Source organism: Marmota monax, unplaced genomic scaffold (assembly GCF_021218885.2).
Source record: "Marmota monax isolate L192 unplaced genomic scaffold, Marmota_monax_Labrador192_F-V1.1 WCK01_AAM20220418_F8-fsc00228, whole genome shotgun sequence".
Lineage (NCBI taxonomy): Eukaryota > Metazoa > Chordata > Mammalia > Rodentia > Sciuridae > Marmota > Marmota monax.
Genome location: NW_026695240.1, coordinates 2,279,083 through 2,292,288, shown reverse-complemented (window position 1 = coordinate 2,292,288; position 13,206 = coordinate 2,279,083). Strand labels below are relative to the sequence as shown.

At 37.4% G+C, this 13,206-nt stretch overlaps 1 protein-coding gene across 2 annotated transcripts in view; it reads left to right on the top strand.

Annotated features, from left to right (window-relative positions):
* The window catches only part of LOC124089946 (zinc finger protein 573), a 72,328-nt gene that overhangs the window by 12,629 nt on the left and 46,493 nt on the right, over nucleotides 1-13,206 (top strand). For both annotated transcript variants that reach the window (XM_046440245.2, XM_058577633.1), the window contains 3 exons: nucleotides 3,647-3,733; nucleotides 5,018-5,150; nucleotides 6,717-6,812. In XM_046440245.2, the coding sequence (XP_046296201.1) occupies nucleotides 3,725-3,733; nucleotides 5,018-5,150; nucleotides 6,717-6,812 (238 nt within the window). In that variant the 5' untranslated portion in view covers nucleotides 3,647-3,724. The remainder of the gene's footprint in view (nucleotides 1-3,646; nucleotides 3,734-5,017; nucleotides 5,151-6,716; nucleotides 6,813-13,206) is intronic.

Here is a 13,206-nt window from a genome sequence, read left to right as displayed (position 1 = left end):
CTTAGTTGTCACTGAGTTGGTTACTTACCCAGTCCTCCGACCTCTCAATTTACAGTCATTTATGGCTTAAGCAGAGAAACGGCACCAAGAGAGAAGTCACACTTTTGAGCACTAGCATGGGCACAGGAAAGCACACATATCATCTTGGAATAGGAATTTTTAAAGCTGCGAGTTACCTCTAAAACCAGGCTCCTTGGATTAAGCATCCTGTTGGAAACCTTTCCCTTGGACCCTTTCGGTGACATACATCGTGTAATCGCACCATTCCCACAGCTCTGACCCCAGGTACCTCCTGTGGACTCACATACAGATTTTTTCACCCTAATATTTCTCCTCGTTCTGTATGTGAGATCATGACTTACTTTTCCTCTGACCTTGCCTCCTCCAAAAGGGAACCCCAAAAGGAGGAAAGAATTGTTACATTACTAAAATACTAAAGGTAAAGCAATATTGTTGATGCCTAAAAATCAAGATTCAGGTGGGGCTGGTTTGTGGCCTAGCAATAGAACATTTGCCTAGCATGTGTGAGGCACTGGGTTGGATTCTCAGCACCGCATATGAATAAATGAATAAAATAAAAGTCCATGGGGCTGGGGATGTGACTCAGTGGTACAGCACTTGCCTAGGATGTGTGAGGCACTGGTTTTGATTTTCAGCACCACTTAAAAATAAATTAATAAAATAAAGTTATTATGTCCATCTACAACTAAAAATTTTTTTTAAAAAGGTCCATCAACAATTAAAAACTATATAAAAAGATTCAGGTGGATTCGTTTTCTTTTTGTTCTCCAAATTTCTGTTTGGATATGAATATGTTTGATTTTCTTTGCCTGAAGAAACAACCTTAAGCCTTCCTTCTGCAGATACTGACAGAGGATACTGAGATAAGTCCTCCTTCACAGTGGCTATTTTTAGTTGTCAATGGACCTTTATTTTACTTATTTATATATGGTGCTGAGAGTCAAACCCAGTGCCTCACACATGCTAGATAAGTGCTTCACCATTGAGCTACAACCTCAGCCCAAGAAACCACCTCTTGAATATTACTAATTTTTAAGACATGCTTACCTCACTTAGTAATTCATCAGAAATGTCTTTTCTTCATTTGTTGGTGTAGACCAATATAATTTTTGATAATAGCATAGTATGCCAGTATATACTACAAATTGTTGAAGAATACATTACTTGGCATTAGACATGTTTCCAGTTGTTTTATCTATCTATCTATCTATCTATCTGTCTGGTGCTGTGAATCGAACCCAGTGCCTCACACATGCCAGGCAAGTGCTTTACCACTGAGCCACAACCCTAGCCCATGTTTCCAGTTTTTTATTAAAAACTTCCTAAGTTTGGTGGTGTGGTGCACACTTATAACCTCAGTAATTTGGGAGGCTGAGACAGGAGGATCACAATTTTAGGCCAGCCTCAGCAACTTAGCAAGACCCTCAGCAACATAGGAAGACCCTGTCTTATAATAAAAGATAAAAAGGACTGTGAATATAGCTCAGTGTATATAAGTATATATATGAATAAATATATATGCGTTCAATCCTAGTACACTCATACATTCATAGAAATGAAATTTTTCTAAACATATTATTGTGCGTACAATTTATGTATCTCTGTATTTTTATTTCCTTATGGTAAATTCCTACAAATGAAATGTAGTGTCACAAATCAGACATCTTATGCACCTGCAATATTTGTAATCTTATAGTATTTGTAATTGGGGTGATTCAGTGACTAAAAATACTACTACTTTTAAAAGCTGACAATCCAACAAAGGACATAAACTATGAATAGGAGTAAGTATAATGCAGTATTCAGGTGCCATACTTTAAGAATTCATGGAAAGGTGGTATTGGTTGAATTCTGGTCATCATTGTAAGCTATGAACAAGTAGGACTGAGCCCATGGAATTTCTATGGAGGTAAGTGGAATTTATTATATAAGCTCTTAGCTTTTATTTATTTATTTTAAGCAATGTTAGATACAAAGAGGGGCTAATGGGATAAGCTGGTTTTAGCAGTTGTCTGGAAGACATCATGGTTAACTAGCAAAATAAACACACTTTTTTAATTCTAATTTGTTATATATGACAGAATGCATTACAATTCATATTGAATGTATTCTGTTTCTGGTTGTATACAGAGTAGAGTCACACCATTTGTGTCTTCATATATGTACTTAGAGTAATGATATCCATCTCATTCCACCATCTTTTCTACCCCCATGCCCCCTCCCTTTCCCTCCCACCCCTTTGCCCTCTCTAGAGTTCATCTAATCCTCCCATGCTCCCTGCCCCCAACCCCATTATGAATCAGCCTCCTTATATCAGAGAAAACATTTGGCATTTGTTTTTTTGGGATTGGCTAACTTCGCTTAGAATTATATTCTCTAACTCCATCCCTTTAGCTGCAAATGCCATGAGTTTATTCTTTTTTAATGCGGAATAATATTCCATAGAAACATGCTTTTTAAAAATTTTTCAACTTTTTTTTTTAGTTGTGTTGAACATAATACCTTTATTTTATTTATTTATTTTTATGTGGTGCTGAGGTTTGAACCCAGGGCCTCACACGTGCTAGGTGAGTCCTCTACCACTGAGCCACAACTCCAGCCACTGAAACACGCTTTTTCGCATGTACATTTGTGCATATGCACACATCTGTGTGCATGTGAATGTACCTACACATGTATGCTTTCAATTAGAGTGTGACAATATTATAATTATGAAATATACTTTAAAACAAAAAAATCAAGATTACAAATAAAAAAGTAATGGTAGCATAGAATTCTGTAACAAGACAGAACAAATTACTTTTTAAAAATGTTTTTCTAATTGTCAATGGACATTTATTTTATTTATTTATATGTGGTGCTGAGAATCAAATCCAGTGCCTCACACATGCTAGGCAAGTGCTCTACCACTGACCCACAATCCCAGCCCCCCAAATTACTTTTTTTTTTCCTCTTCCTTTTCCTCATTGTTGGGATTCAAACTCAGGGTCTCTTGTATGCTAGGCAAGTGCTCCATCACTGAACTACACTCCCTGTCTATCTGTCTATCAAATCATATTGTGCATTCTACTTTTTAATGTCAATTTTTGTTGACAGTATATTTGAAATATTTTTCATATTCTTACATATATTTCCCTACTTGCATTAAATGACTATTTTATATTATTACACGTAGGTTCCATAATTAACTACACAGCTGGGTTGGACTCTATACAGAACCAGCCCAAGCAATTTCTTCTGGGTTGTGTTGTCTTCCATATGTGATCAACTCCAGCTGATTCTGATGCCATAAGAGGTGTTAGTTTGGGTGATGTGGCCTCTTTCAGCCTTAGAGGATCTATTCATAGAAAGACTGGGGTCTAGATCAACCCCCAAGATGGGGACTTGTCCAAGAAACCTCCTGCTATCATGTCTGGATCTGGTTTCAGTGTAGAGGTGACTTACTTTGCAACCATCTTGTGGGTTTCCTGAGGTTTAGGGCACAGCTTAGATCCATCTTTTTGGTTTTTCCTAAATTATATGTACAGCCGTAGGATAACTAATTTTGGAAGGAGCAATGGAAGAGCAGAAAGATCTTTCTGAACTATGTCATAATGTAACACTAAAAATTTCTTTTTTCTTTCAGCTCTGGATGCTCTGGAGTTTGAATTCTTCTAGTAGTGGAACCCTGAGGAAAACTGATCAGGTCTTTCATTTTTAAAACATGACCTGTGTAAGTTGTTTGTTTATGTTTTCTTGCAATATTATTTTAGGTAAGATGGATTCTTTTCATTAACCTAAATCTTCCTACTTAAGAAGACCTTCCTAGTTCATTTATCTGCTCTCCAGTTTCTCCTAATGCAATGAATTATGAAAGCAAATAACTCAGATTCCTCCCTACAAGTATTTGCTATCCAGTTTGTGTATCAGTTGTCCAATTTACTTATTTTTTTGTGCTTATTCTTCAATCAAATGTTGATAGAACAGTAAAAGAGTTAAGTCCCAGCAGGTAAATATAAGATTCCCTTGTACGTCCCTAGTTTGGTGAATATTGGCCCTATTTGAGTATAACAGGTAGACTTTGAAATAATGCACGTATGTATTCTTATTTTAAAGGCAAATAAGAGGAAATTTGGTTATCACTTGGTCACAGTCTTATTATGTGATGAGATTTCAAGTCCTTTGAGGTTTTTAGAAAGGTTGGACATGTCACGACTTTTGTTAAGGAATTACTGATTGACAAATATATGTATTTTGTGGTTGAATGTATTCTGTTGAATTTGGGTGACATTTATTTGATCATGAGTCATCCTATATCATTGTATACTCGGACAGGGAAGTGTTGAGTGAGAGATGGAGGATGGCAATGGGGGAGAACATTTTCCTATGGAGTAAACATGTGGATTTCCTCTCCTGATTTCTAAAAGGACTTTGAAATTTTTTTCCAATCAAGTAGATAAACATAAAGGATGAATTAATTCTGAGATATCCATAATAAAATGGATTGTTACACAGTAAACCCAAAATTTATCAAAACAAAGAAAATTGCCATTATGTGCTCTGACATAATGATAAACTTGAGACTTGGGGAAATATCTAAGCTTTTCTGTAAAACCTTTTTTGAATATAGAGATTTTTATATTAAATTTGAGAAGGACATACATTTTTGGTTCTTTTTATTTTACTGTTAAAGGTAAAATAATTTAGAAATTTACATTTATTGTTAATTTATGCATTAGGCCTCTAGCAAATTGTGATTATGTCTAATACTTTATTGAATACAGGAACTTGAATTTTATTTCATCCACTGCTCAGCAAACCTAAATTGTTGTGGTTACTCCTAATACAAAGAAAGATTTGCCTGCAGCAATAGAATTCTTCAAGAATGTGTAGATACTCTGCTTTAGTCTGCTACCAGTTATTAGCCTCTTGACTATATCACAGCTTTCCTATAAGGTGCTCTTCTCTTCTGCTATATGAAAATGTTTTTTAAGTTTCATAATACATGGGTTTGTAGTTTCAGGAATTAGTAACATTCGGGGATGTGGCCATAGACTTCTCTCAGCAGGAGTGGGAATACCTGGACCCTCTTCAGAGGGACTTGTACAGGGATGTGATGTTGGAGAACTATAGGAACCTGGTCTTTCTAGGTAAGTTTATTTGCTTGAAGTAATTTAAAATGTGAACTATGATATGTTAACACAATGATTTTCAAATCTCCCTAAGTTCTGCCAGAATGACAATGACACTGCAATTAAGGACCATCATTTTCTCCAACCTTCAATGACATTCACATCTTCCTATGACATTTATAATAGCCTACTTTCTTTAATATACAAGGGGCCAGGATAAAATTCTGCATATTTATTTAATTAATAACCATGATTTCCACGTTTATTCCAAAAATTTCTATAGATGTGCTCTTTCATCCTCTGGTCCATCTGCAAGGACAATATTTAGATGAAGATTTCCTGATTTTTTCTTTATATGAAAAGAACCTCTAACTTATACAGTAGTGGATAAGATGAATAGTATTCGTTAAAACTGAAGAATCATGGCCAGGTATGGGTGTTGCATACCTGTAATCCCAGTGACTTGGGAGGCTGAGGCAGGAGGACTGCAATTTCAAGGCCTGCCTCAGCAATTGACAAGTCCCTAAGCAATTTAGTGAGACCTTGTCTCCTGACCCTCTCAAAATTAACTCACAAAAAACTAAAGTCCACATTTCATTTCCTGTAACCAATTTTTATGATTTATTGTTGAAAGTTTCAGTCCATGAACTTTGCATTTAATTATTGAATGAAGATTTTGTAAGTCAATCTGGATGTTTCTTGTTTTCCTCTTACAGAAATGAAATATTTAAAATTAGTGTTTATTATGTACCAAGCACTTTTCTGGAAAAAAATGAATAAAATGATTCAATCATAAAACAGCTACATTGTAGTAGTAGTATTATACCCAATTTCTTGCCAACATTGGGGAATAGTGAGTTGAAACAACCTGGCCAAATCATAAGATTGATAAGTTTAAGAGGAAGAATTTGTGCCCCAGACCTCTGACTCCAGAGACTTTTGCATTGTTGAACTTTCTCATAAGAGAGAAAAACTGGCTGGGCACAAACCTGTAACTGCAGCAGCTTGGGAGGTTGAGGCAGGGGGATTGCAAGATTGAGGCTAGCCTCAGCAACCTAGTGAGGCCCTATCTCAAAATAAAAAAAGAAAAGGTCTGGATGTAGCTCAGTGGTAAAGTGCCACTGGATTCAATCCCCAGTACCAAAAAAATAAAAAAGGAGAGGGGGGGGGGGCGGAGAGATGAAAAAGAAACAGAGAGAACATGAGAGAGAGAGATGGAGAGGGAAGGAGAGAAAGAGAGAAAGACAGACAACTCCTGGCTGGGCACAGTGGTGCATGCCACCTATATTCCGTTATTTGGGAGGCTAAGGCAAGAGGATTTTCTGAGCCCATGAGCTCAAGGCCAGCCAGGAAAAAAACAACAGGACCCTGAAGACAAAAGAGACAGAGCCTGTGTGAGTTTAAATTAAAATAAGGTTTCACCATACCTGCTTCATTTCTTAAATCATTGCACCCCTCTTTTATCTGAAGTCTTTATCACTAACATTTAATCTTTAGTTCATTGCAAATTTAACTAAAGCTCCAGGGTTTCTGTGACTTTGTTTTTATTTTTAATCCATGTGACGTTTCTTTTCTTGTAAGCAGGGCATTCTACTTCTAAGCCAGATGTGGTTGACTTATTGGAGCAAGGAAAAGAGCCCTGGATGTTTCTAAAGGAAGAAACACAAAGACAATACACAGGTATGGGAAATGGGGAACAGTCAGGGCTGGTAACAACCTGTTTGGTTAGGGAGTCTACAACCTGGTTGTGTTGTAGACTCATGGAACATAGGTCTGTGTCCTGAGAGGAAATAAAGATCTTGGTGTGAGCCAGGGAAGGAACTTCAGCTTTTCCCCATTTATCAATCACCATATTTTTCTTATCTTTCAAACCCATTTTCAATGATGGGGCTCTTTTCCTGGGTTCAGTATTTTAACTATATTTTGGAGTCTACTTTTCAGTTCCCCTTTTGCATACACACAAACACATGTATCAATGCAATGATAGTAAATAAAACTTACAAGGCCCTTGCTTCCCAGAAATTGACATTGCATTAGAGTGAATAGATATGGAAATAAACGGACAACCACATCCTTTTCATATGTCTCTCTCTCTCTCTCTCTTTTTCCTAACCATTTGTTGGAAGGAGAGCAGAGGTGGGGCCATTTAGATAAGGTGACTGACTGGGGATGATTCCTCTTAGGTGGTGGTATTTGAGAAGAGATATTATCTAGAGAAGAATATTCCAAGCTGAAGGAAGAGTTCAGAAGCCTCAGGGGTTTTCTGGGGCAAATCAGGAAAAGTAGATAGAGGGTAAGAGGGAGAGCTATGTGAATTAAAGCAGCATCAGATAGACCAAAATAGAGATCCTGAGAGTGACAAGAAATAAAGTCACACTGTTAGGAGAATCAGATCAGATGAGGAATTGTTGATTTTGAATTATTAGTGATAAGAATGCTTAGAACCAATAATATAATTAGTTTTTCATTTTCATTTTAAGCCATTTTTTTTTTTAAATATCAAATGAAGACAGAAAACAAATGTGTAGCTTAATGGGTTATAGATGTTAAACAACCATGTCACTATACTCAGGAGTTAAAACTTTAAAAAAATTTTTTTTGTTATTATGGTAATTGTTACAATTTTGAGTTGGACTTACTTGTTCTTAACTTTTTCTCCTTTTGTAATGTTTGAGGAAATATGCCAGAAAACCATCGGAGCTTTGAGTTTCTGTTTTCACTTTTCTTCTTTCCTTAGATATATTTACATTTACTTTATAAGTTATTTTTCTACTTCTTTAACTGCATCAAATGTAATTGGATATAAACATACTATCATTACGTTTAAAATCATTTCTATGTGAAAAGTTAGAAAGCATCTTCTTATATCCTGATTGGCTTTTTCCTTCTTCAGCTTTTTATTTTGAAAATTATTAAGCCAAGTGAGAATATTTAAAAATATACATAATTAATTATCCTTCACATAGACTTAACTTTGGTTATTAATAGTTTGCCTTACTTTTCTTTCTGTATATGCAACTTTCTTCTTGGCCCACTTGATAGTAAGTAGTAGTTATCATTGAGTTTTACCTCTTCATTATGTCCATCTCTTAAGAATAAAGGCATTCTTCTACATAACCACAATAGTGTTATGATAGTAATTAAGTCTTACCTACTATAGAATCCATATTTAAATTTTCGAAATGCCACTTATAAAATTTGTTTAGGGGGCTGGAGTTGTGGCTCAGAGGTACAGCACTTGCCTAACATGTGTGAGGCACTTGGTTCAGTCCTCAGCACCACGTAAATATAAAATAAATATATTAAAAAATTGTTTAGGGCCAGGCACAGTGGTGTACACCTCTAATCCCAGAAGCTTGAGAGGCTGAGGCAGGAGGATTATAAGTTCAAAGCTAGACTCAGCAATTTAGTGAGGCACTAAGCAACTCAGAAAGATCCTGTCTCTAATAAAATACAAAAAAGGGATGGGGATGTTGCTCAGTGGTTCATTGCCCCTGGGTTCAATTCCCAGTACAAAAAAAAAAAAAAATGCTTAGGATCCAATCTATGTTCATACATTGCATTTGGGTGTTAGGTTTTGTATCATACTACCATTTTTTTCCCTGTGATTTTGACTTCTTTTAATGTGGTTAGTCCAGTTTTTTTTTTTTTAATTTTTTATTGTTGGTTGTTCAAAACATTACAAATTTCTTGATATATCATATTTCACACTTTGATTCAAGTGGGTTATGAACTCCCATTTTTGCCCCATATACAGATTGCAGAATTACATCAGTTACACATCCATTGATTTACATATTGCCATACTAGTGTCTGTTGTGTTCTGCTGCCTTTCCTATCCTCTACTATCCCCCCTCCCCTCCCCTCCCCTCCCCTCTTCTCTCTCTACCCTCTCTACTGTCATTCATTTCTCCCCCTTGTAATTATTTTTCCCTTTCCCCTCACTTCCTCTTGTATGTACTTTTGTATAACCCTGAGGGTCTCCTTCCATTTCCATGCAATTTCCCCTTCTCTCTCCCTTTCCCTCCCACCTCTCATCCCTGTTTAATGTTAATCTTCTTCTCCTGCTCTTCGTCCCTACTCTGTTCTTAGTTACTCTCCTTATATCAAAGAAGACATTTGGCATTTGTTTTTTAGGGATTGGCTAGCTTCACTTAGCATAATCTGCTCTAATGCCATCCATTTCCCTGCAAATTCTATGATTTTGTCATTTTTTAATGCAGAGTAATACTCCATTGTGTATAAATGCCACATTGCCACATTTTTTTTATCCATTCGTCTATTGAAGGGCATCTAGGTTGGTTCCACAGTCTTGCTATTGTGAATTGTGCTGCTATGAACATCGATGTAGCAGTGTCCCTGTAGCATGCTCTTTTTAGGTCTTTAGGGAATAGACCGAGAAGGGGAATAGCTGGGTCAAATGGTGGCTCCATTCCCAGCTTTCCAAGAAATCTCCATACTGCTTTCCAAACTGGCTGCACCAATTTGCAGTCCCACCAGCAATGTACAAGTGTACCCTTTTCCCCACATCCTCGCCAGCACTTGTTGTTGTTTGACTTCCTAATGGCTGCCAATCTTACTGGAGTGAGATGGTATCTTAGGGTGGTTTTGATTTGCATTTCTCTGACAGCTAGAGATGGTGAGCATTTTTTCATGTACTTGTTGATTGACTGTATGTCCTCCTCTGAGAAGTGTCTGTTCAGGTCCTTGGCCCATTTGTTGATTGGGTTGTTTGTTCTCTTATTGTCTAATTTTTTGAGTTCTTTGTATACTCTGGATATTAGGGCTCTATCTGAAGTGTGAGGAGTAAAGATTTGTTCCCAGGGTGTAGGCTCCTTATTGTTTCTTTTGCTGAGAAAAAACTTTTTAGTTTGAGTAAGTCCCATTGGTTGATTCTAGTTATTAACTTTTGTGCTATGGGTGTCCTATTGAGGAATTTGGAGCCCGACCCCACCGACTGTAGATCGTAGCCAACTTTTTCTTCTATCAGACGGCGCGTCTCTGATTTGATATCAAGCTCCTTGATCCATTTTGAATTCACTTTTGTGCATGGCGAGAGAAAGGGATTCAGTTTCATTTTGTTGCATATGGATTTCCAGTTTTCCCAGCACCATTTGTTGAAGATGCTATCCTTCCTCCATTGCATGCTTTTAGCCCCTTTATCAAATATAAGATAGTTGTAGTTTTGTGGATTGGTTTCTGTGTCCTCTATTCTGTACCATTGGTCCACCCGCCTGTTTTGGTACCAGTACCATGCTGTTTTTGTTACTATTGCTCTGTAGTATAGTTTGAAGTCTGGTATCGCTATACCACCTGATTCACACTTCCTGCTTAGCATTGTTTTTGCTATTCTGGGTCTTTTATTTTTCCATATGAATTTCATGATTGCTTTCTCTATTTCTACAAGAAATGCCGTTGGGATTTTGATTGGCATTGCATTAAACCTATAGAGAACTTTTGGTAATATCGCCATTTTGATGATGTTAGTTCTGCCTATCCATGAACAGGGTATATTTTTCCATCTTCTAAGATCTTCTTCTATTTCTCTCTTTAGGGTTCTGTAGTTTTCATTGTATAAGTCTTTCACCTCTTTTGTTAGGTTGATTCCCAAGTATTTTATTTTTTTTTGAAGATATTGTGAATGGAGTGGTTGTCCTCATTTCCATTTCAGAGGATTTGTCGCTGATATACAGGAATGCCTTTGATTTATGCTTGTTGATCTTATATCCTGCCACTTTGCTGAATTCATTTATTAGCTCTAATAGTTTCTTTGTAGACCCTTTTGGGTCTGCTAGGTATAGAATCATGTCATCTGCAAATAGTGATAATTTAAGTTCTTCTTTTCCTATTTTTATGCCTTTAATTTCTTTCATCTGTCTAATTGCTCTGGCCAGTGTTTCGAGAACTATGTTGAACAGAAGTGTAGAGAGAGGGCATCCCTGTCTTGTTCCAGATTTTAGAGGGAATGCCTTCAATTTTTCTCCATTCAGAATGATGCTAGCCTGAGGCTTAGCATAAATTGCTTTTACAATATTGAGGTATGTTCCTGTTATCCCTAGTTTTTCTAGAGTTTTGAACATAAAAGGATGCTGTACTTTGTCGAATGCTTTTTCCACATCTATCGAGATGATCATATGGTTCTTATTTTTAAGTCTATTGATGTGGTGAATAACATTTATTGATTTCCGTATATTGAACCAGCCTTGCATCCCAGGGATGAATCCTACTTGATCATGGTGCACAATTTTTTTGATATGTTTTTGTATCCGATTCGCCAGAATTTTATTGAGGATTTTTGCATCTAGGTTCATTAGTCCAGTTTTCTTGTGGAATATCTACTTTCTAGGTTTGCCTTTTCCCTTCATGATTAGAATAAGGTTAAACATTTGTGCCATGAATAGTTAAAGGGTGGATATAATTTTCTTTTAATAAACTTTTATTTTTGAACAATTTTAGATTTATGGAAAGTCACAAAGATAATAGAGATTTCTTTATAAGCTGTACACAGTTTCATCATTGTTAGCATCTTATATCATTTAAGCACATTTGTTAAAACTAAGAAACTGAGGCTGGTATTAACTGAACTCTAGATTCTATTTGGATGTCATCACCTTTTCCACTGATGTCTTCTTTCTGATCATATATCCATTCTGGGGTTACCAAATTGCATATATTTATTTGGTTTTCCAATCTCCTTGTTCTATAACAGTTTTTTCCCCCAGACTTTCAATAGGTATTCTATAAAATATCCCTCAATTCAGGTGTGTTGTTTTTCTTATAATTAGACTGGAGATATAGGTTCTTAGATAGTAACAGAGGTGAAATGCTCTTCTGATCACACTATATCCAGGGTATATGACATCCATGTGACAACACTTGGATATCCTTTATCATTTGCCTAAGGTGTGTCTGCCAAGTTTCTGACTTTTTTAAAAATGGTTTTTTAGTTGTAGATGGACACATGTCTTTATTTTATTTATTTATTTTTATGTGGTGCTGAGGATCGAACCCAGTGCTTCACAGGTATGAGGCAAGCACTCTACCACTGAGCCTCAACCCCAGGCCCAATGCTATATTCTTTAGAAGCATTTTGCCAGGTGTGGTGATACATACCAAGATCCCAACAACTTGGAAAGCTGAGGCAGGTGTATCATAAGTTCAAGGCTGGCCTGGGCAATTTAGCAAGATTCTGTCTGAAAAATTTAAAAAGTAAAATAAAAAGGGCTGGGAATGTAATTCAGTGATAGTGTCCAATATCGGAGGAAAGAAAAAATCGAATGTAGAAACAACTCATTAATTCTGGCCCCTCCAGGGTCTAGGTACACTAGAGTGGGAATTTTGGTCGTAGTCGCTCCCGGCTGGGGCAGCAGGCCCCTGTCTCCGTGGCCCATTGATAAAGGGCCGGCTAGCGCCCTCTGCCTGGCGGCACTGTCTGTGGCATTGGGTCATTGTGTCATGACAGTGATGTTGGTGTGCCAGTGTTGTGACAGCATCAGCGGATGCAGCTGTTAAAATGGGCTCCCCCGCTGTCTCTGCTAGCAACCGACCTTCTCTTCCTGGACCCTGAGCAGACACCCGAGAAGACGGCAATGGTGGCCTCCACAGTCTGGACTGCCTTGACCTCGCAGTGGCCCATCAAGGGGATCCTGAAGAACAGTATGTCTGCGACTCCCTCGGTGGTGGCCTCAGCCGAGCAGCCCCATCAGAGTAAAAGAGGAGCTGAGTGAAAAATCCCAGAAGTGGGTGAAATGAATATCCTGGGAACACATCACCCAGCAGAAAAGACTAGGGTTTAATGAAAACAGATGACCCAGGCACTGCTTCCCATAGCATGAGAGGTGACCCCGAAACCACTGACCAGGACTCCTGATGCCTTAGCTAAGAAATTATCTGCTGCTGAAGCCTCGGAACCAAAGCATTGGATTGGGGAACCAGAAAGCAGTGGAGAGGAGGATAGTGACCTCTCACCTGAAGGACGAAAAAAAAAGTGACAATTCAAAAATGAAGAGGTAGCTTCACTACAATGAAGGTCTCAATATTAAATTAGCTACCCCACTAATTTCAAAAGATCTAC